Source organism: Amblyraja radiata, chromosome 10 (assembly GCF_010909765.2).
Source record: "Amblyraja radiata isolate CabotCenter1 chromosome 10, sAmbRad1.1.pri, whole genome shotgun sequence".
Lineage (NCBI taxonomy): Eukaryota > Metazoa > Chordata > Chondrichthyes > Rajiformes > Rajidae > Amblyraja > Amblyraja radiata.
Window position 1 is genome coordinate 57,703,080 of NC_045965.1, and position 25,297 is coordinate 57,728,376.

The following is a 25,297-nucleotide window of genomic DNA, read 5'->3' on the forward strand; positions in this document are numbered from 1 at the left end:
CGATTTGCCACATAAAGGTCAATTAAGCTTCAGTTATTATCATTTTAATCTCAGTTACTGCAGATTGCATGTTAATGTTCTGTGTATGATTTCATCCTGGATTGGTGCTCTGTACACAGTTGCGCTCCTCAATGTACAAATTTAAAAAATAATAAAATGTCAGGAAAATCTGATGCAGTTTATTAGGTTAGTCAACCAGTTAAAAGATCAATCATTCACCAAGCAAAATATTCATTAAGGACCTTAAATATCATTGTTAAATAAATCAGTCATCAATTTGACAATTTAAATACATTTGGCTTAATTTAACTTTAGGAATACAAACATAAATAATTTGAATTACATTCTGGACAAAACAAGTACAGTATCCACAATACATTGTTGTTGGGCAGTTCCCTCAAATCAAAATTTGATTTACAGAAGTTTACATGTATTACTATTAATATTTCAGTGCAAATTTAGTTTAGATTCTCCAAATGGTCAAATAAACATTTATTTTGTCTTGCAACCAAAGAAATTAGTTCAAAGATGTAAAAAAACAGTTATTGCAAATACTAATTTGTAAACAAGTCTAAATCTAATTACTTTGGCATTCCACCCACTCAAAAAGGGCTGTGTAGGTTTAACCTCGCATGCCAGCATTCGTGGATTCAACGTGCAAAAGATTTCCACGAAGCTCTAAACAGTATCTGGCCGAACACATTCAGTTATATTACACATGTCTATCAAATACATGGCTTTGGCTAAATGATCTTTCATGTTATTTACAGAAAATGGCCAGAAGATTCAAGTGCAGATGCTTTCAATAACCTATTGTTATTAAGTATGTAAATAACTAAAGTCCTACATTCATGCTGACAATAGGAAAGAATGTACAATGTTCACATTTAATAATTCTTGAGATAGTTGCACATTTTTGTACCTTGCAAACTCAACCTTCTTTCTACTGCACTTTGCCACTTAATGTTAAAAGCCCTATGGTTCTGCAAACTACACTGAAGTGGTCTTAGTTTCATTCCCTAAAACAGGTGCAATTTGACAACGAAGCTCAAGTGCCATCTTCAGACCAAGTGCTATGAAAGGTTAATTATGACATACATTACCTGTTGGTAAAGTATTACTAGCTTGTTCACTGGATGTTGAGTGCCCCCCTTGCACATTCCCTTTTCCCGTGTTTGCTACATGATCAATGGTGTCTGTTGCAAAGCCCTCGCTGTGCTCAGTGGAAGATTGCTCTTTTTGGCAGAGCTGCAAATGACAGGGTCTTTCCTGAGGTCGACCATCACTGCCACCACCCGCATCACCACTGCCATCCCCAGCGGCTGGCTGGATATTATCTTTCACAGGCAAGACATTGTCCTCCTGCTGTCGTTCAGGTGCACTTACTCCCATCATGTCCTTTTCTGCAAGTTTATTCCTTCCCTCGGCAGCGTCATGATGGGGAGTAGCTGGTGTAGTATCCACTTCTTGCTCCGATTCTGTTGAAGCAGCTTGCAAAGTTGAATTATTAGCCTTCATACTGACCCCATCAGCAAGTGGTGAGGGACCGGGAGCTTTACACTGTCTTTTAGGCTGCTTTGGAAAGTCATAGTTCAAGAGGTCATCCTCAATTTCCAGGGAGTACCGGGAATAGTAGGTTCTCCCTTGAGGTTGACAATCACCTTCATGGACACCGCTGTCAAATACATCAGAGGGGGTAAGAGAATCCATGGAACGGGCAGGTGTTTCAGCATCTCCCTCGTCAGAACCAAGCTCTTCACACTCATCCACAGAGAGCAGGACAGAACGCTTAAAATTCGCAGCCGAGGGAAACTTTGTCACCTCCGTCTCATTTTCAGCGACATCTTCAAAAGCCAGGTTATCAATACCCTGGAAGTGGTAAGTGTTCTGCTCAGGAGGGGGAGGAGCAGAAACAGTTGGGAGTGTTTTCACTGCATTCTCGACTTCAGACTTGTCTTCCTCAGTAACGTCACACAAGGACAAGATTTCCAAGGCAGCATCTAGATTGTCACCAATGGGCACAACGCATTCCTCGCCACTTTTTTCATTTGTCTTATTTCCTTGATGAGAGTTTTTGAAACCATGATCGCTTATGGACTCTCGTGCTCCAGTCTGACCATGGGGCTCCTCCACTCCTTTCATTTTCACTTCTACTTTCAATCCGCTGTCATATTCCTTAAGTTCTTCCGGTGTACTGGTGTCACTGCTACTTCTTCCAAGAAAGTCATGACAAACAACAGTACTGCATTTGGAAATGCCTCTCTCATTTGATCCATCATCATCTTGGGAACCTCCAGCATCATAGTCCTCAGAGTTAGGTTTAATATCATCGGATGACGTTGTTGCACTTCCAGTGTCTGTGTCCGGACTTTGTTTTGGGAAAGAAGTGTCTGAAGATGGATAGACCTCTGTACCCAAGTTCCAAGACTCCACCAATGTTTCAAAATCATCCTCTTGATTTTCCATACCACTTGGTATATGTATTTCTTTAGGCAAGTCAGGCAGAACTTGCATGTCACCAGGGTTCAAGTTATGTTCCGAACCTTCTCTAATCGCATCAGCAGGTGTTGTGTCAACACCACAGTTTGTAGCTTGAGAACTTCCACTTTTGAGACGGTCTTCCTCTGAGTTTTCACATTCCTCAAGGATTTTCAGTTTGGTTTCAGGATCACGTGAGAATTCAGTATTTGTAAATACTGAAGAATGATGTTGGGTAACCCTTTGATTTGGCTTCACGCAGGATTGGCCATCATCTTCAGAGTGTTTCAGAGTTGTTTCAACTTCATTAGCAGCCACTTTATTCCCAATTTGCTCCTTTTGATGAAGTTTAGATTGATTTTCTGAGGTCAAGATTTGTTGAACACCTTCCAAATTCTGCTCTCCTTTGGCCAACTTACAATCCTCTGATGATATCTCTGTACCTGGGCGAGGTTCCAACAGAGCGTTTGCTCCCATTTGATCTTGTTCAGCATGAACAGTTCCATTTTTTGATCGTGCCACACTTCTCACATTATGGCGATGAGTATTCGGAGCAGCTTTATCATGACAACTAGAGGTGGACCTTTTCAATCCTGTACCAGTTTTGTTTGTGGCAATGAGCGACTTAGTTGACGGTTTTCTTACATTGGGCAACGATACACTTCTCTCTTTCAGTGCAACCTTGTTATTTAAATTAATGGGTGTTCTGGGGCTTGAGGTGCCAGTTTGCACCGTTCTCTTTATACTTGTCCTTAATGCTGCAGGAGTAGCTGTTCTTACAGCTTTAGATTTATTCGATTTTGTAAACATTTCATTGGGGGCAGTTATTTTTTCATTGTTTGTAACTTTGCTAGCCAGCTTTAAAGCATCTGTTTCTGAAGCAAGGCTCACTTTTCCCAGCTTCGGATCTAAAATTATAAGAAAGGTTAAAATTGTAAACATTCTTCATGCAGAATTAATTTATTTTTGATTACTACACCGTCAAAAGGGAACAAACAAGACTAAATATATAGTAGCAATGTTACAAAATTTTGAGATTTTAAAAATCAAGTCTGTAATTTATCCCATCAGATAAAGCATAAAAATAAGTTTAATTTGACACCTAATTCACTTTCATATCTCAAGTATTTAAAAAGTTATGGCCATTTTCATACTGGGAAATGAGCATCTTGTTCCCTATTGATTTTCTATGGACATAACAAAAAAGCTGTGATCGTGAACAGTCAAAAGCCCATAACTTTCTTAAAAATTAAGAGAACTGAATGAAATTTTCAGTTATCATAGATTGAAGCATTCTGAAACAAATATAAAATAATCTTACTTGGATGACCTGAAATTAAAGCATATAATTAGTTAGTTACCTAATTGTAGCTAATTTCAGACTTCAATTACTAGATCTAAACATCTATCCATTTCTTAATAAATGATTAACATTTTTAAATAGCCTAAATGTCCAAATAATATTCACAAATAATTCACAATAAAACATGATTTTTAAATCTCATTTACATTAATTTATAGGCCAAATGGAAGGAATTTAGTGTTTAATTGCTGTAAATAAATGCCCATTTAAATCAGCTTTCCAGTGGGTCCCTGTGGAACGCGCTGGTTTAGAACGTTCACATTGAGGTAGATTTGTGCCCCAAATGCCGAGAAAAATACTGCGGGATACAATGGGCCCAAAATGAGCTACTCGCAATATTAAACTTTGTATAAAGGGATCTTTAGAAGCCCATTTTAATGTAAAAATATACAACCTAACTTCAGCTGTCTGCTTTATGAGACCCTGCGGTTGCTGGTGTTCGCGGGTTTAGAGATTGATTTTTAAACTACTATAACTATTATTCAAGGCCTTTAAACCTAATAATAGCTTTTGCGACGGGGTCTTCCAGCGATTTTTCGTTAATAATTAACTAGGCTGAACATTTTCGATTGGAACAGCTTAGAGAAAATCGCGTTTTAAACCCGCCCCCTCTAAACGGCGCCAAAATCGCGCACACCCTCAGCAGCAGATCTTCAACGACGCTTCAGGTAGGCTTTGCAACATACCTATATATAGTCTGTAGAAAAGTGGCCTATAATTACAACAGAAAATCATGCTTTCTGATTTAAATTAACGACGTAATACAAACGTTCACCCATTGAAAACTATTGTTTATTTCTATTGGAAACAGGTTCCAGCTTCTAAAATATATCCATTGTAGCAACTTTCATGTGGTGACAAGTTCCACATTCTAATCATTTCCTGAGTAAAGCAGCTCCTGATTTATTACCTCCATAAGCATTGGCTCTGCAATTATCAGAATTTATATAATGTCTTTATCACAGTGAAACAACCCAAGGTGCATAACCTCTGGTCTCTGACCCTCACTATTTCACTAGATCCATTCACTCCTAGCAACATAATATTGACCAAATCAATTGTTTCACAATCCTTCCACATTCTTACCAGCACCTCATTAAAATTCTAGCTTGCTACTAACCAAGGACTAGAACATGGAGCAGTGCAGCACAAGGACAAGCCCTTGGGCCAACGATAACGGTGCCAAAAATGAAGCCATGGCCATCACTTATCTACCTGCACATAACCCATATCCCTCCATTCCCTGCACCAATCCAAAAACCTTGAAATGCCACTAACGTATCTATTTCAACCATGATTCCCGGCAGCAAGTTCCAAGCAATCACCACCCTCTGTGTAAAAGAAAATGCCGGCATATCACCTTTAAACTTTTGTCCTCTCACTTTAATGCTGTGCTGTCTAGTATTCGATTTTTCCATTCTGGACTAATTCCAACATTGTAATTAAATCTGCAATAAAAGTTGATGCTGTTGCTTACCTACTGAATGAAACCTCAGAAGCCAATTACCAGCTTCCTGACATCACCTCGGATCTCCCCCTGGGTCTGTGACCCTACATGTTCATAAGTCATAGGATCAGCATTAGGCCATTTGGCCCATCAAGTCTCCTCCGCCATTCAATCATGGCAGATCTATCTTCCCCTTAACTCTATTCTCCTGTCTTCTCGCCATAACCTTTGACACCCTTGGAACATCAGATCGTCATCTGGCCACGTGGCTACAAGGCTTCCCGGCGGGCCACGGCTGAGGACAGGGAGCGCTGCCGGATGCCTTTATTTAGGCGCCAGTCTCGATGCCTCCCAGATCGTCGTGTAGAAGCCCGGGTCGGTGACGGGCTAGGGCTTCGCGGGTCAGACGGAGGAGCCGGGCCTCTTGGGTTGGAGTCAGAGTTGGCGGAGTGGCCGACGGACCCCGCGGCTGGGGCCCGGGTCGGCATCAAGGAGGCGTGAAGTGGGGCGTCGACAGCGGTGAGGCCTCGGCGGTGGTGAAGCCTCGCGGGACGACCTATGGTCGACGGTCGATGAGAGCGTGGAGGACCATCGTGAGGGGGGAGGGGAAGTACAATGGAAGACTCGGGGTGGGGGGATAGCCGTAAGGGAGGTGGGGGGAGAATAATGGAGGACCCGGTGTGGGGGGACCTCTTGAGGGAGGTGGGGGGGGGGGGGTGGAGAACAATGGACACTTGGGGAGAGGAGGAAAACAAAGGACAATGGTGTGGAGGAACCGCTGTGCGTTTGTGTGGGGGGGGGGGGGGGAGAACAAAAGATGGTGCCGGTGTGCTTTGTAACTCTGTCAGCAATGTAGGTGGCTGCTAATGGTATACATTGGCTATGGAAGCAAAGAATTTCACTGTGCCTCTCACATGTGACAATAAAGTATTCCATTCCATCTCTCCCAGATGGTCACAGACCTCATTTCCTCTCGAGGACTTCCCTCCAGACTCAGATGCCCCAGCCACAATGACCCTATTTCTATGCCCTTCCCAAGATCCATAGGCAAGACTGCTGGCAGACCCATTTAATCAGCAGCTCTTACCCACTGACATTATTTACCTTGACTCCACTTTTTCCTGTTGTCCAGTTGCTTCCCACATATCCAGTACACATTTAATGGCCTCTGCCTCTGATAATTCCCAATTTTCTTGGTTCCAGAGGATCACTAGGGACATCTACCTCCTTTGCAGTTCAATCCCACACTAGGATAGCCTGAGGGCCCATTTGCTTCTTCTCTGAACAGAGACCCAACCTATCTTCCTCCTCCACTATCCTTCCTCAACTGACTGAATACGTTTTTTTGAACTCTACTCACCTCCGTCAAATCAGGGGTTGATGTGGCATGTAAACAGAAAATGCTGCAAATACTCAGCAAGTCAGGCAGCATCTGTGGAAACACTCCCTCTCCACACACCCAGAAGATATTCCAGCTCTTCTTCCACCTCAACATCTGCCATATTCAGAGCATTCACCAATTTCCACCAACTTCAACCAGATGCTGCACTCAACAATCCCACACTCTTTTCCTTCTGTTCTTACTCTGATACATATATTTAGATAACATTAAAACTGTACCTTTTGCCTTGATTGTTGCTCCTGATGTTGCCTTTGCTTTTTGCTGAGCAGATAGGTCACTGCTACTATTCCAAGCTCTCTTCACTTGAGCTGGTGACATTGCTTCATCTCTACTTTGTGCCTTCTGTTTGTTGGACATACTAGCAGTCACAAAAAAAAATCAATTCATATTTTGCTTTTCATCTATGAAACTTCACATCATTTAAATACAGCATTCCATTCCATTCATTCCAATCCAATAACAACACACTTGGTCAATAATTCTAACTAGTAACTATCTTCAACTAATTTAGTGTACTATAACCCCGCTTTGAGATCCTAAAATAGATTTAAATAAAATAGACCAGCTGGGGAGATGGCAGCCCTGCCGACAGTCTGTTCGTTTTTTTCCTTTCTTTTAGTTATTTTTTTAGTGCGTTAAAAGTTTGTTTTAATGTTCTTCGGTATGTTTTGTGTGGGGGGGGAGGGGATCGGGGGAACCTTTTTTCAAGTTCCTACCTTCCCGGAGATGTGATCAATTTTCGGATCACGTTCTCCGGGCTCTGCGGCCTACCATCGCTGGAGCTGGAGGCCTCCTCAGACTGTCGTGAGCCCCACCGTGGGGCACGGACTTAACATCGGTGCAGATCCCTTGCCTGGGATCGTTCCCACCGCGACCACAGTGGACTTACCATCTAGGGCTCGCAGTCTCGGGAGAGGCTAGTCAGGAGCTCCAACGCCGCGGAAGGCTCGACCAGCCCTGACGCGAGGTTCGATCGACCAGCCCGGGGGAGCTGACATTCCCCCGACGCGGGAGCAGATCGCATCGATGCGGAGGGCCCAAACGCCGCCAGCTACGGGAGTCAAGACCGTCCCGTCAACGGAGGGCTCGAGCCCCCCCGACCGAGAAAGAACAAAAGGAAGAACTTTATTTTGCCTTCCATGACAGTGAGGAATGTGTAGGTGTCATTGTGGTGGATGTTCATGTTAAAATGTGTTTTTGAGTGATTTGTTGCTTTTAATTGTACGATTGATCTGGCCAATGTAATTCCTCGTATGTTGCAAAACATACTTGGCAAATAAAGTGTGATTCTGATTCTGAAATATCAGTTAAATATTGCACTGTCATTGAAAATTAAAATTTTCTTCTACCACGGATGCTACCCGAGCTGTAGATTTCCAAACTGTTCCCTTCTTGGTTAAGTGGAATGGACCCATACTCTCTACAGTTTAGAAGCACGAGAGATGATCTCATTTAAAGTTGCAAAACAATTAACGGGCTTGATATGGTAGATGGAACAGGTGTCAGAAGGCAGGAGAATGGGGTTAAGAGGGAGAGATAGATCAGCCATGATTGAATGGCGGAGTAGACTTGATGGGCCGAATGGCCTAATTCTACTCCTATTCCTTATGACCCTATGATAACATTAATTCTGGCTGCAGCTTCTATAGCCAATGGTCAGTCTCGAAAACAATTTAGTACAGACACTAGAAGAAATGTTATTACCCCGGGGCGTGAGAATATTTAGAATTTTCCACGCAAGAGGGTAGTGGAAGATAAACCATTGAATATGTTCAAGAAAGAGATGTATAGACCTTTGGACATCAAGGGATAAGGAGTCAGAACAGAAACACGGCACCATGATCAGCAGCAAAGGGCAGGGACATCAGGAGAGACAGAATGTTTTATTCCTGCTTTTACTTATCTTCTCCACATCAGTAAGACCAAGTAGTTAATTGTTGACTTTGGACAAGGAAAGCAGAGGATCCACAAATCTGCCTTCATTGACAAGTTAATGGTGGAAAGAATCAACAACTTCAAGTTCCTGGGCATGCATATCTCTGAAGATTTGCCCTGGGCCCAGCACGCTGATGCAATCATAAAGGATCCCATCAACACTTCTACTTCCTTAGAAGATTTGGTGTGTCAACAAATACTCTTGAACTTCTACAGCGGTATGGTTGAGAATATTATGTAAGAAGGAACTGCATATGCTGATTTAAACTGAAGATAGACACAAAGCTGGAGTAACTCAGCTGGACAGGCAGCATCTCTGGAGAGGAGGAATGGGTGACGTTTCTGCTCTAGACCCTTCTTCAGACTGGTTAGCGATAAGGGAAGAGAGATGGATGGTGATGTGGAGAGATAAAGAACATGGTGATGTGGAGAGATAAAGAATGAAAGATGTGCAAAAAAAGTAACGATGATAAAGGAAACAGACCATTGTAAGCTATTCGTCGGGTGACAGGAAAGGGAATGCTGGAGCTACCTGAAGTGAGAGAAATCAATATTCATACCACTGGGCTGTAAGCTGCCCAAGCAAAATACGAGATGCTGTTCTCCAATTTGCAGTTACACAGTCTTTGGTTGAGAGCATCATGGCTGAGTTTGGCAACTTTAATGCCCAGGAATGAAGGAAATTACAATAAAATGGTAGACACTGCCCAGTCCATCACAGATACTTACCTGTGTATGAAGGAACTGCAGATGCTAGTTTGAACCAAAGATAGACACAAAATGCTGGAGTAACACAACGGGACAGTTGTGAGAAGGAAATCTGCTTTTCACTTTTACCCCTGGCAGTGTGTTCCTAACACCCATTCCTGTAAAAAAAAAAAAAAACTGCCCCGCACATCTTTAAACTTTGCCCCTCTCACCTTTTTAGTACCAATTCCTGCTCACATTTAACCGATCTCTCCAGTCGACCCATTTCCTCTATCCTTACAAATAAAAATCCTTCACTATCACCTTCCCGTGGCCCTCAGTGAGGACAAAGAGATTGGTTATCTACACCTGTTCTGGAATTATTTCTGCAAACCAATCTGCCTCTTACCCCCAATACTTAAAGACACTACTTTAATAGCAGTGTTGTGCACCAATTTCTGCTCCTTTGGGCTGAAGTAACAGTGCCTTCTAAGGTACTGTTAGTTCAAGAGTTTGCAGTGGTGCAGTGTGTTTATCGAGTCATTTAATGATATCATCAAGTCTCAGTATAATAATACAATACAATACAATACAATTCAATTTATTGTCATTTGGACCCCTTGAGGTCCAAACGAAATGCCATTTCTGCAGCCATACATTACAAACAAATAGACCCAAGACACAACATAATTTACATAAACATCCATCACATTGCTGTGATGGAAGGCCAAAAAAACTTCTCTCTCCACTGCACTCTCCCCCCCCGATGTCAGAGTCAAAGTCAAAGTCAAAGCCCCCGGCGGGCGATGGCAATTGTCCCGTGGCCATTAAAGCCACGCCGGGTGATGCAAGGTCGCGCACCGGGTCTTGGTGTTAGAGCCCCCGGCGCGCGCTCGCAGAGACCCGCCGCCATTCCAAGCCGCGCGGGGCGGTGCTGTAAGGCCCCGCTCCAGGTGCTTTTCAACCCCGCAACTCGGGCGGGAGAAGTCGCCGCTGCGGAAGCCCCGAAAAGCGGTCTCCCTCCAGGGACCCGCGGGCTCCCGGTGTTACCGTCCGCCAAACCCGTAGTTGCAGCCACCGAATCTCCGGGGGTCGGGTCGCAGCAGCGTCCACCACAGCTCCACCCGCTCTGGACTCGGCCAGCTCCGCGACGGTGAGGTGAGTAGTCGGCACCACAGCCCCCGGTCTTCCTGTTGGAGGCAGCTCCTCGTTGCAGCCCCAACGACAACGGAGACCCGACAAAGAAAAGGTCGGGTCTCCCGTGCAGGGAGAGAATTAAAAGTTACCCCCAACCCCCCCACACCACCCCCCCCACACACATACCCCAACAAAAATAACAAAAACTACATAAAAACATAGACATAAAATAATAAAAACGCAGACGGACTGCAGAGGCCGCTGCAGACGAGAGTCGCGCCGCCTACCGATAACATTAACTCTGACATGTTTGAGGTGTTCCACTTTAGTAGGTCAAACTAGTGTCTGACCTACACTGTAAATGATAGCGCCTTGTAGAATGTTGCAGAACAGTGAAATCTGGGAGTATTCATTCTTTTGTGAAAATCTGTGCGAATGTATTCCCAAGTTATTACAATTCTCTTCAAAGAAAATGCATTAATCCAGCAGAGGGCACCAAACCTACATTAAATCAGATTCCTGTTTACATACCACATTGGATCCAATAAAATCTCACATTTACGGTAATGCGGCACACTAAATAATTTAATTTTATTTTACATGCAAAGTTTTGTTGCTCTGTGATCATATGTATGGATTCCTATGACTGTAATACCCAGAGGAAGTATTTGAGGCTTCCCCTTGGCATTATAGTCAAGGAAAGTACTATTACAACATTTAATAGACATTTGGTCAAGTACATGGATAGGATAAAGTTTTAGAGGGATATGGGTCAAACACAGGCAGCAAGCACTTGCATAGATGGGGCATCTTGGTCGGCATGGGCAAATTGGGCTGAAGAGCTTGTTTCCGTGCTTTACAACTCTAACTTAAAGGGCTACATTTTTTCAAAGCAATAACTCTTAATATATTTTTAAAAACCCATCTGTGCAGTGGTGATGGGGGGTCGAAGAAAATAGAGAAAATAAAAATCATGAAAAGATTTATAACTATTGCTCACCTACTAGAAATGGGTCTGGTGGTTTTCATTGAAGCAGGTGGTGTCTTTGTTACTTTGACGACAGTTGCTGTCCTGTTAACTGTGAAGTAGTCATGGGGAGGAATAAAATAACAAATTACATTTTAATGCAATTGCTCACCATCAGCTCAGCAACAGAGCAGCCCACTGGCATTGAGAACAGTGGTGTGGGTCATTAGGTTACTTAGGTGAGAGCACGAGCACACCGGAGGGGAATGGAAAAGAAAGTCACACTGGCTAAACTCGCTGGGGCACGATTTACATCTATGGAGGTCACAGATGTTGAAATTGCAACATATCAATTTGTTTGATCTGTAAATCCTACTAAAAGGATTTCAGCTGCCTTTGGAGTCCACACTGAAGAACTGAAGTTAAAATCCCAGCTCACATTTAAGCCCGAATTATTGACTAAGCCATCTGCCGATTCAATTTGGTGTTACATTTAGTGGAAAAGACTTAATGTGGAGGAGAGAGAAAGCAACCATCATGGCAAATGGGATGGAAGGAGACAAAAATAAACATGCCTCTTGTTTTGTATTTAATTTGATGGGAATACCTGGCAGGGTCAAATTTTATTTCCCAAACAACTCCAAATGCACATCAGGCTAGAGGAACAGGGTTCCTTGTACACGCTTCCCATATCTATCTTTGTACTGAATGTCATGGGTTTGGGAGGTACAGCATAGTCTGCAGTCTACATCATGCAGACTGTGATCCAGTTCAGGACAGAAGACAATCTCTCCACCACTCTGCAGCACACCTACAGAAGGAGGGAAAAGGTTGAAAGTTCCAAAATGGTCATGTTGCAGAGAAAATTTACGATGTTGCCAGGGCTCGATGGCCTGAGCTATGAGGGGAGGTTGACCAAACTGGGACTCTATTCCTTGAGAGCTGGAACTCTATTCCTTGGAGCACAGGAGAATGAGGGGTGATCTTATAGAGGTGTATAAAATCATGAGAGGAATAGATCGGGTAGATGCACAGTTTGTTGCCCAGAGTAGGAGAATTGAGAACAAAGGTTTAAGGTGACAGGGGAAAGATTTAATACGAATCTGAGGAGTAACCTTTTCATGCAAAGGGTGGTATGTGTATGGAACGAGCTGCCAGAGGAGGTAGTTGAGGCAGGTACTATCGCAACATTTAAGAAACATTTAGTTAGGTACATGGTTAGGACAGGTTTAGAGGGAAATGGGCCAAACGCAGGTAGGTTGGACTAGTGTAAATTTGACATGTTGGCCGGTGTGGGCAAGTTGGGCCGAAGGACCAGTTTCTACGCTGTCAGACTCGATGACTCTATTTAACGGCAAAAACAACAAACCTGCAGAATAAACCTTCTGGCTTAAAGGGGTCTTTGCAAACTTTTGGACAATACTTTCAATAGGATTGCTGAAAGATGCCAGCTTTTTGCCACAATTGTTCATTTCATTTGTTGCTCTGCCCTCCAATTCACTGGTGTGCCCACCTGTGTCTACCGTGAGGCTTTTGTTTGAAAGTTCCAGCTTGTCAGAATTGCACCTATTCCCATTTTTCTCTGGCTGTGGCTGAGTGGTTTTCTTGAGTGGTTTTCCTGACTTGGGTTGGACACCAGACAAATTAGAAGCTACTTTAGGCCGGGCTCCTGTAGTTGATTTTCCATCGTGACCACCAGTCTCTTTGCTGGCCATTGTAGAGACCCCTGGACATGACCAACTGGCAGAATGTCCTTTTACTTTAATAGCCACTCCCTCGCTTTTTATCCTGGCCTCTGATCTGGTTTTTGCAGAGATGTTAGCCTTCGTTGAAGTGCTTTTCTCATTGCCTTTCCCACCTTTTGGCATTTTTTCACTTGGCTTTTTAACAATCTTGTCCTTTGTTTCCTCCTTTCTTGAAACGTTTGCATGCATTCGCCCATTTGATTTTGGAACTGATGCCCCCAATCCTTCAGATTTCATTTTTGAAGCACTAGCCACACAACTTTTGTATAGATTTGTACTTGACCGCAGCTTCCCCTTTCTGCAGGCTTGCCCTTCCGTGTCAAGTGCGTCCGAATTGAGCGTCGGATTTTCTTTATGCTGTGAGCAAATGTAAAGTTAATGCACATCATTAAATAATTTTTAAAAAGAGTTTGAGTCACATGTACACAATTAGATTAATCCTGGATTATTTTACTATTTAAAAATTACAGATGGTTCTTCTATAAACTAGGGTACCATCAATTCTTCTCTATCCCATTACAGACATTGGGCTTTCTCTATGGAGCTGGTGAGCTACTTGGCTGAGAACTATATTCTGCTCTCTGAATCTTCCCATTTGCTCCATCTATTGTGCTTAAGGTTGACACAATCGTATTTGTGTCGTGTTATCCAATTTGATTGGATAGTACGCAAAACAGAGCTTTACACTGTACCTTGGTGCACATGACAATAACAAGCCTAATCCTAACCAAAATGTAAAATTAGGTATAATTCTTGATTTGCATTCTCAAATGTATACACATAGAAAATAATAGATCTTAATCATAATCCTTACCTGGAAACTGGTCAAGGTTGGTTTTTTGGCAAGTTTTCTATTGTCACCTTTGTCCAGAGCAGCTGAAACATGATACACAAAAACATAAGTAGAAGCCTAAAGCCTACTCTGACATTTAAGTTCATGTTCAACTTTGCACTTCAATTTACTTTCTCGCCTGATCCCCACATCTCTCAATTTCTTAAGTGTCCAAGAATCTATTGATTTTGCTCTTGACTGAGCATCAACAACCCTTGAGGGTAGAAAATTCCAAAGATTTGCAATCCTCCGAGTAAATAAATTTCCGCTCATCTCAGTCCATTAGTTAGATACACTCTCAAAATGCCAGCAAAATTCATTCTTTTGTCATAACACTTGGCTTGAGTAAAATACTGGAAAGGATTCAATGGGTTGAATGCATTAGGTCAGAAGATTAAATATTAAAAATGACACATTTTTCAAAGAAATGAGACAGAACTTATACAGTTCAAACCCAATACTTTCTGGAATTTAGAGAAAAGTCCAATGCCTTATCCTCTTGTGTGTAATGGGTTGGCACTTGTTATAGAACATCCAGACATTCAGTCCTCTAAAGTGGATATAAATACTTTGACAGATGGTGAAAAAGTAGTAAAAAGCTTAAACAGCTGCACAAAAGGCTCACTTTCAATTACTTGCTTTTGCTATGGAAAATGCACAGGAAATCTTTCAACATTTACACTTAATGGCTGCACCAAAGGAGGAAGAAATGAAGGAGTTTTAGATTCCATTCACTCAGCTGGAGCTCTCTGAAGGGAGGCAGCAAGACAATTCATCCACCATGTAACCACAGAGTACCTTGGTCTTGATTGCCATCTTACTGATGACAGTAGCTTGGCGATCAATGTATTGGATTTGGCAACGGCATTAAAACTTTGTGTAAATATTACTATTTAAGATACCTTTGACTAAGGTCATAAGGAATACGAGTAGAATTAGGCCAATCGGCCCATCATCTACTCCGCCATTCAATCATGGCTGGTCTATCTCTCCCTCTATTAACCCCATTCTCCTGCCTTCTCCCCATAACCTCTGACACCCGTACTAATCAAGAATCTATCTACCTCTGCCTTAAAAATATCAACTGACAGCCTCTGCAGCCTTCTGTGGCAAAGAATTCCACTGATTCACCACCCTCTGACTAAAAACATTTCTCCTCATCTCCTACCTAGAAGAACATCCTTTAATTATGCTATGACCTCTAGTTCTAGACTCTCCCACTAATAGAAAATCCTCTCCGTATCTACTCCATCCAAGCCTTTCACTATTTTGAATGTTTCAATGATGTCCATCCTCATTCTTCTAAACTCCAGCAAGTACAGGCCCAGTGCCGACAAATGGTCATCATAGGTTAACCTACTCATTCCTGGGATCATTCTTGTAAACCTCCTCTGGACCCTCTCCGGAGCCAGCACATCCTTCCTCAGAAAAGGTGCCCAAAATTTCTCACAATATTTCAGATGCAGCCTTACCAGTGCCTTACAGAGCCTCAACATTACATCCCTGTTTTGTATATAAGCCCTCTTGAAATAAAGGCTAGCATTGAGTTTGCTTTCTTTACTACCGATTCGACTTGCAGATTAACTTTTTGGGAATCCTGTATCAGCACTCCCAAGTCCCTTTGCACCTCCGATTACTGGATTCTCACCCCATTTAGAAAATAGTCTACGCCTTTATTTCTGCTACCAAGATGCATGACTCCACACTTTGCTACACTATATTCCATCTGTCTAACTGGAAAAGGTTTATGGTAAACTTAAGTGGCCATTATTGATCCATGGTCCCGCTGGTTTTCATAAATCGTTGGGTCTGTTCTCGATTACCCGATAAGTTTATTATTATCTCTGATTATTTAATGTCACCAATGCATAACATGACATCCAGGTTGGAAGGTGGATTAGATGTCCATGGTGCATTTTTTAACCTGGAAATTTATGATGCTTCTGAATCCTCACAGAATTGAGGCATGATAAATCTCCAAGTTGTTGATAAGCAAAGTAAGGCAGTGGTTCAAAATAAAAACAGAAAGTGCTGGAACCACTCAGGTCAGGCAGTATCTGGTGAAAGAGAAAAGAGTTAACATTTCAGGTTGCCCTGTGGAAGTTAAAAAAAAAGATTTAAACTTACAAAATGGATTCAGCTAAAACTAAGACAAGCTTTTACTTTCTCCTATTAAATTGCAAAGCCAGCAAAACGCACTATCCTTTGCTTTCAATAACAAAGCTAAGAACTGTTGATATTCCCTTTCCAATAACATAAGCGAGATAACAAGCACAGCTTCATGAATGTCTCTATAATATAAACATTTAGAAAATAATTCAGACTATAAGATTATGTGCGTCATAAGTAGAAAAATCAAAAATGCTTGTTGTTCAGAAATATAGCCTTCTCATATAACCATATATGGCTAACCCTTCCTCTGTCAGAAGAACCTGTCAATCATAAGAAGCTGTCAATCTTAAGAAGCAAGAGGCTGTACTATGATCTGTTGATAAGGTATTGCTGAATCGTTGGTTATTGGAGTATATATGTAATATGATCACTGCCCCTTTGTGTGGGGATGAGAACTCTGTATAGTCTGTAATCTGCAGAGTTTTACCACACCCGCCTGGCGAAATAAAGATTGTACTGCTTGATCACTGATTTTATTTCTGTTTGTCTAAGAATACTGAACCACAACAGCGCAAGTTGTTAGTCGAGGAGGTTCAAAACAAATTATGCTTTCAATTTTTCACTCATTCTGGAAAGGATTTTAGGTTTTTAAATTTACAATGATGCAGATTAAGTCAAAGACTCCAAGACCTATTCAAATGATGCGGTTCTACTGACAAATTAAGATCTTTAATGAAATAAATGCACTAATCTTCAACAAATCTTTGGTATTTATCAGCCTTCTAGTTCATCTATTTTCTCATACTGTCTTTTGACCAGCACTCAGTTCTTTCAGCTCCACACTCACTAGATCCTTGATCCAAGACATAATATAGCATGGTGTGTGTCTTTTTCTTAAAGAATGACACAGAGCAATTGTTTCATTCCTCTGCCATTTCTTTATTTCCCTTTCATAAAAGATATAGGCGATTAATCTTTATCCCCTTTATATTGTTTTCTTTGAGCTTATGCGGGATTTCAGGATTCCTAGAGGGCACAGTCAGCTATTGTAAATGTGCTGTCGTCTGCCCTTAATGCACTGAGAAAGGCTCTACATGACTGGAAAAGTAAATTGTGGTGCAGGACAGGGCCGGCACGTCTCCGTTCAGTCACTTTGATGGTCGTATACTGCAAGACTAACAGATGGCGAACAATATTTAATTTCAGAGTTCACATTGTGTATTTCCTCAAAGCAGCAACCACAAATATCGGTGTAAGGAATTACTGCTTTCACTATTTTGTTCCAATACTGCATTCATGAACTGTGAATTCTATTTAACAATGAAATCTTGGGAGCCTGAATAGTGTCCTGCATCAGACAGCATACTTTAGTGATGTTCCCTCCCATTTTACCTCCTGACCTGTCAACCCAACATTGCTGGACTTGCAACACTGATCAGACAGGACATGCAAATTTACTGCCTCCTCAGGGTCTCAGTGCAGCCTGAAATACAGTCACAAGAAAGGCTACAATTTAGGGGTACATCCTAAAACTCAAATGGAAGAGAAAACTTATATAAAAAAGGTCCTATAGAGAAGCTGTGAAATTTGTTCAGAGTAAATGTGCAGCTAATTATTGCTGGGACCAGAGACAGCTATTCTACAGAGGTTGTATTCTACTGAATTCTGTTTCTCAGCTGAAAATGCCTATTCTATCAACATTCCCTTAAATGATCCAACACCCTGATTTCAACTATACTTTCTATTCAACCAAACGGATCAAAAAGGCGCAGCAGCGCCTTTACTTTCTGAGGAGGCTTAAGAAAGCTCACCTGTCCCCCCAGATCCTGTCCAACTTCTACCGCTGTACCATCGAAAGCACCCTGACCACCTGCTTCACGGTATGGTACAGCAGCTGCACCACAGCTGACAGGAAGGCACTGCAACGGGCGGTGAAAACCGCTCATCACATCATCGGTGCCCCGCTCCCTGCCATGGATGCCCTCCACTGCAAACGGTGTCTGAGACGGGCCGGGAAAATCATCAAGGACCCCTCTCACCCTAACCATGGACTATTTGCCCTCCTCCCATCAGGGAGGCGGTACAGGAGCCTCAGGTCTCGCACAAGCAGGCTGAGGAACAGCTTTTTCAATAACACCATTAAAATGCTGAACTCACAGTCCCGTCGCTAGCTATCTTTTATACTCTCCCATTTGTATACATTTATTTGCCTATGTACCAGTTTAATTCATCCACAGTGCACACATTGTTTAACCAGTATTTTTATTTCTACTATCTTGCACTCTAACCAGACGCTAAACTGCATTTCGTTGTACCTGTACTCGTATTTGTGCAATGACAATAAAGTTGAATTGAATTGAATACCAGCCTGATGCAGTTGGTTGAATCTTATCTGTGAATTCTCACTCCAATGGCATGCATAAAAACTAGGCACAGTATCTAGATCGCTGCCAGATACTGTGGAAGCAGATAATGTCCACAGATGTGATGCCAATTGAAGCCACCTGGGCCCCTTGTTAGTTAGAAGACTACTAACAGTTCTTGATTCCCCTAACCTGAGAAAAAGACTACAATCACATCAATTTTTATCATGACTTTATACACCTCTGCAAGATCACCCTCAGATATCTGCTCTTCAACGATTACTTATTCTGCCCAGCATACAGCTCAGGGCCTCGAGTCCCATAAATCTTCTCAGCAACCTTCCCAACTTAGTGGCACCTTTCCTGCAAGGTAACACCAAATTCCAAAGGTGACCCCCACCAGTGTCTTGTACAATTGTGACATATTGTCCCAACTTCGAGACGCAGTTCCCTGACCGATGAAGGCCAATGTGTCAAAAACCTTCTTCACCACCTTATGTGGCACCACTTTCAAGTGTACTCCGAGATCCCTTTGCCCTACATCACTTCTCAGGGCCCTGCCTTTCACCATGAAGGACCTGCACTGGTTTGACTTCCCAACATGCAACACCTCACTTATCTGAATTAAATTCCATTTGCCATTCCTCCTCCCATTTGCCCAGCTGATCAAGATCATGTTGTAATTCTTGATAACCATCTTCACGGTCTACGATTACACATATTTCAGTGTCATATGCAAACCTACGAAGCATAGCTTGTATGTTCTCATTCAAATCGTCGATACAGATACTGTTGCCTGGATTAGAGGATATTAGCCATTTAGAGAGGCAGGACAAACTTGGATTCTTTTCTTTGGAGTGTCAGAGGCTGAAGGGAGACTAGATAGACTTAAAGAAATTGAACACACACACAGACGCGCGCATACACACACAGACGCGCGCACGCACACACTGAAAGCCTTACGTTGAATCATTGCATTGCTCCCTCTCAATTATCAGCACAACAGATTTCTCCAGCAGCTTGGCTGCTCTACGGAAAAACTTACTATGACGGCTATATCATTTCTACTTGCAAATAGCAAGACTGCTCTATGGTTGACTTGGTCGGCATGGTGGCGCAGCGGCAGAGTTGTTGCCTTACAGCGCCAGAGGCAGTTCTCAGAGTGGAAACAAAGACTAGAGAGCACAGCTTTAAGGTTGGAAGGGTAAAGTTTAAATGAGTTGTGCGGGACAAGTTTTTTTTCCCCCCACACAAAGGGTGATGGGTGCCTGGGGTGGTGATGGAGGCAGGCACAAGTGCGATTTAAGGTTTTTAAATAGACACAAAAACATGCAGGGAATGGAGGGATATGGATCATGTGCAGGCAAAGGAGATTAGTTTAACTTGGTATCATGTTTACACGGACATTGTGGGCCAAAGGGCCTGTTCTTCTTCTCCATATAACCATATAACAATTACAGCACGGACACAGGCCATCTCGGCCCTTCTAGAACATGCCGAACACTTATCTCCCCTAGTCCCATCTACCTGCACTCAGATCATAACCCTCCATTCCTTTCCCGCCCATATACCTATCCAATTTATTTTTAAATGATAAAATCGAACCTGCCTCCACCACTTCCACTGGAAGCTCATTCCACACAGCTACCACTCTCTGAGTAAAGAAGTTCCCCCTCATTTTACCCCTAAACTTCTGTCCCTTAATTCACAAGTCATGTCCTCTTGTTTGAATCTTCCCTACTCTCAATGGGAAAAGCTTATCCACGTCAACTCTGTCTATCCCTCTCATCATTTTAAAGACCTCTATCAAGTCCCCCCTTAACCTTCTGCGCTCCAAAGAATAAAGACCTAACTTGTTCAACCTTTCTCTGTAAGTTAGTTGCTGAAACCCAGGCAACATTCTAGTAAATCTCCTCTGTACTCTCTCTATTTTGTTAACATCCTTCCTATAATTAGGCGACCAAAATTGTACACCATACTCCAGAATTGGCCTCACCAATGCCTTGTACAATTTTAACATTACATCCCAACTTCTATACTCAATGCTCTGATTTATAAAGGCCAGCACACCAAAAGCTTTCTTTACCACCCTATCTACATGAGATTCCACCTTCAGGGAACTGTGCACAGTTATTCCTAGATCCCTCTGTTCAACTGCATTCCTCAACTCACTACCATTTACCATGTACGTCCTATTTTGATTTGTCCTGCCAAGATTAAAATCCATCTGCCATCTTTCAGTCCACTCTTCCAAATGGCCTAAATCTCTCTGTAGACTTTGAAAATCTTCTTCATTATCCACAACACCACCTATCTTAATATCATCTGCATATTTACTAATCCAATTTACCACACCATCATCCAGATCATTGATGTACATGACAAACAACAGTGGACCCAACACAGATCCCTGTGGCACCCCACTAGACACCGGCCTCCAACCTGACAAACAGCCATCCACCATTACTCTCTGGCATCTCCCATTCAGCCACTGTTGAATTCATCTTGCTACTCCACCATTAATACCCAACCATTGAACCTTCTTAACCAACCTTCCATGAGGAACCTTGTCAAAGGCCTTACTGAAGTCCATATAGACAACATCCACTGCTTTACCCTCATCAATTTCCCGAGTAATCGCTTCAAAAAATTCAAGAAGATTAGTCAAACATGACCTTCCAGGCACAAATCCATGTTGACTGTTCCTAATCAGACCCTGTTTATCCAGATGCTTATATATATTATCTCTAAGTATCCTTTCCATTAATTTGCCCATCACTGTCGTCAAACTAACAGGTCTATAATTGCTAGGTTTACTCTTAGAACACTTTTTAAACAATGGAACAACATGCGCAGTACGCCAATCCTCCGGCACTATTCCCGTTTCTAATGACATTTGAAATATTTCTGTCATAGTCCCTGCTATTTCTACACTAACTTCCCTCAATGTCCTAGGGAATATCAGGACCTGGAGACTTATCCACATTTATATTTTTCAAAAGTGTCAGTACTTCCTCTTCTTTGAATCTCATAGTTTCCATTGCTACTCTACCCGTTTCCCTTACCTCACATAATTCAATATCCTTCTCCTTGGTGAATACCGAAGAAAAGAAATTGTTCAATATCTCCCCCCATCTCTTTTGACTCTGCAGATAGCTGTCCAATGGACCAATTTTATCCCTTGTTATCTTTTTGCTATTAATATAGCTGTAGAAACCCTTCGGATTTACTTTCACCTTACTTGCCAAAGCAACCTCATATCTTCTTTTAGCTTTTCTAATTTATTTCTTAAGATTCTTTTTACATTCTTTATACTCAAGCACCTCATTTACTCCATGCTGCCTATAATTATTGTAGATCTCTCTCTTTTTCCGAATCAAGTGTCCAATTTCCCTTTCCAATTTTTACTATTTCCTTTCAACCGAACAGGGACATAAAGATTCTGTACTCTTAAAATTTCACCTTTAAATGTCTTCCATTTCTCCTCCACATCTTTCCCATAAAACAACACGTCCCAATTAACTCCTACCCGCATCTCCTCAAAGTTAGCCTTTCTCCAATCAAAAATCTCAACCCTAGGTCCAGTTCTGACCCTCTCCATAATTATATTGAAACTAATGGTATTGTGATCACTGGACCCGAAGTGTTCCCCAACACATACCTACGCCACCTGACCCATCTCATTTCCTAACAGGAGGTCCAGCACTGCCCCTTCTCTAGTAGGTACCTCTATGTATTGCTGCAAAAAACTCTCCTGCACACATTTTACAAACTCCAAACCATCCAGCCCATTTACAGAATGTGTTTCCCAGTCTGTGTGGAAAATTGAAATCTTCCACAATCACTACCTTGTGCTTACTACTAATATCTGCGTTCTCCTTACATATTTGCTCTTCTGTACTGTTTAATTTTCTATGGGCTAACCAGCAATGGGCCCAACAGATTCCTGAGGCACACCATTAGTCTTCAGGTCTTCAGTCACAGAAACATCCCAACATTAAGCCAATTATGTATCCAGTTCACAAGCTCTCACTGGATCCCATGCAATCTAACCTTCCAGAGCAGCCAACCATGCGGCCTGCCGAAGTCGATGTAGGCTATGACTGTAGCCCTGCCCTCAACCGACTTGGTACTTCAAAAATCTGAAATACACGACACACAATATCCCATGTGCAAAACCCATGCTGACTATCCCTCATCAACCCTTCTTTCCAATTGAATGCATATTACTTGCACCCAATGAATGTTCTGTACATCAAGGTGCCCAAGAGTTCTGCTATTTAGTGTATACTTTCCTCTAAAGTTGACCTCAAAGTGCAACAGCTCACACTTGTCTAGATTAAACTCCATCTGCCCTTTCCGACTAATCTATATCCTATATCCTTATCCTATATCCTAATATCCTATATCCTTATATCCTATATCCAACCTTCCTCACTAGCCATAACTCTGCCAATGTTTGTGTAGTTTGAGACCAAGCCAATTTTGAATTGAAGCTACCAACTCACTGTGGATCCCATGTGCCTTAATCTCCTCGATCAGCCCACTGGGGGACCTTGTCAATTACCTTAAAGCCCATGTGGATCAACATCCATTGCCCTACCCTCATTATCTTTGTTATCTCCTCAAAAAACTCATGTTTGTATGACCTGACTGCTCTCCTTCACAAAAATAAGTCTACACTGTTCTAGATGGGAGCAGATCCCATCTCCAAGAATCTTATCTAATAACTTCCCACCCGCTGAAGTAAAAATCATTGGCATCCAAATTCCTAGTTTGTCCCTATTGCCCTTAAATAAAGGAACAACACTGACACAAAGTGCCAGAATGCTCAGCATATCAGGGAGCATCTATGTAGGGAAATGGACGGACAACGTTTCGGGTGAGACCCTTCTTCTCCAGTCCTTTACGACCCCATTTGGAACAAATTGAATTGGTATTAAGGAAGGCAAACTCAATGCTAGCAATTATTTCAAGTAGACTAAAATACCGAAACTGGGATGTAATGCTGAGGCTCTAGGAGGCACTGGTCGGCTGATTTTGGAGTATTGTGAGCAATGTTGGTCCCCATATCTGGGGAATTATGTGCTGGCTCTGGAGAGGGTCCAGAGGAGGCTTACAAGAATGATCCCAGGAATGAGTGGGTTAACATATGATGAGCGTTTGACGACACTGGGCCTCTACTTGCTGGAATTTAGAGGGATTTGGGGGGGGGGGGGGGGGGGGGGGGGGGGGGGGAAGATTTCAAAAACTTACCAAAGACCTGGATAGAGTGCATGTGCAGAGGATGTTTCCACAAAGTGGGAGAGTCTAGGACCAGTCATAGCCTCAGATTTAAAGGTTGTTCCTTTTTCAGAAGGATGAGGAATTTCTTTAGTTAGAGGGTGGTGAATCTGTAGAGTTCATTGCCACAGAAGGCTGTGGGGGCCGTCAATGGATATTTTCAAGGCAGAGATAGATAGATTCTTGATCAGTACGAGTGTCAAGGGTTATTGGGTTAAGGCAGGAGAATAGGGCTTGGAGGGAGAGAGAGATCAGCCATGATTGAATGGCAGAGTAAACTGGTTGAGCTAAATGGCCTAATTCTGCTCTGAAGCCTTATGAATTGATGAACTTATGAAAGGCTATGGACATTACCCATGTCCTGGCCAATACTGATCCATCATCAATAATGGCTAATTTACTTCCATGTTTCTTGCAATGAGTATATTACTAGCCATAGTGATTTGAAATGTCTCAAGGCTGTGAAAGGTACAAGCCTTTTTCCAACCAACACTACTCACTCAGACAGCTTAGTTGATTATTATCCTTTCCTTCACACCCCTGTGGTTGAATGCATATTAATATTATTTGTTTATCCATTTCAATTTGTAATTGTATTCTGATTTCCTAATATTCTTAATTTGACACGAGATCAGCTTCTGATACTTGTTCCAGATAGTCTAAGGATAAATACTACACTTCCACCCAACTATACCCTGTACATGATTTCATACCATAGCTGAAAGTTTGAATTCATGTAGCTTGACATTAAATCCTAACACCCTCTTGCTACCTCATATTATTAAGATGTTGCAGTTAATGATCTTCCAAATTTCTGTCCAATCAATGTTCAAAATATGACAAATATATATCTTCTATGTTCCATTTGTCAGAACTGAAATCCTTTGGCAACAATCAGATGGGTGCAAACCCCAATATTTAAAAAAATCTTGGTTATGTTACATTATCTGTAATCCTGTGCCAAGATGATTGTGGGTCACTTGTGAACACCAGTGAAAACAACAAATATTTTCTTCAGTACAACGTCATCGTTGGGCCATTAAATCACTATCCTGAATACTCTGACCATCTGTCACCAGTAATGAGCTCAAAATAGAATTAACACAGCTATTCTGAAAACAGCTTCCAAACCACTATTCAAGAGAGTTAGATTAAGCTCTTAGGGCTCAGGGAATCACGGGATATGGGGAAAAAACCAGAACGGGGTACTGATTTTGAATGATCAGCCATGAACATATTGAATGGCGGTGCTGTATGGAAGGGCAGAATGGCCTACTCCTGCACCTATTTTCTATGTTTCTACCACCACCGAGAAAGATAAAGGGGAGCAGGCACATGATCGAAGCACAACAATCTTTTTCTCATCCCAGATTTCTCTCAATATTCATAGCGACACAGTAATTTTGTTACTATGCACGTAATATAATTATACCTGTGCATTATCAGTTGATCTCTTTCATAATTTTGTTATGACCAAGTAGAGCATCAAATTATCCGTATAATGCTAAAGTAAAACCTGACAGCAATAAAAATGAAAAACATTGGC

General features: G+C 42.1%; 1 protein-coding gene across 3 annotated transcripts in view; it reads right to left on the reverse strand.

Moving 5' to 3' along the window:
- The window catches only part of btbd8 (BTB domain containing 8), an 89,338-nt gene that overhangs the window by 1,168 nt on the left and 62,873 nt on the right, over nucleotides 1-25,297 (reverse strand). For 2 of the 3 annotated variants that reach the window (XM_033028961.1, XM_033028958.1), the window contains 5 exons: nucleotides 13,976-14,037; nucleotides 12,786-13,518; nucleotides 11,450-11,528; nucleotides 6,909-7,048; nucleotides 1,104-3,386 (listed from right to left, as the gene is read on the reverse strand). In XM_033028961.1, coding sequence (XP_032884852.1) covers nucleotides 1,104-3,386; nucleotides 6,909-7,048; nucleotides 11,450-11,528; nucleotides 12,786-13,518; nucleotides 13,976-14,037 — 3,297 coding nt within the window. The remainder of the gene's footprint in view (nucleotides 1-1,103; nucleotides 3,387-6,908; nucleotides 7,049-11,449; nucleotides 11,529-12,785; nucleotides 13,519-13,975; nucleotides 14,038-25,297) is intronic. The other variant, XM_033028959.1, reaches the window with a different exon arrangement.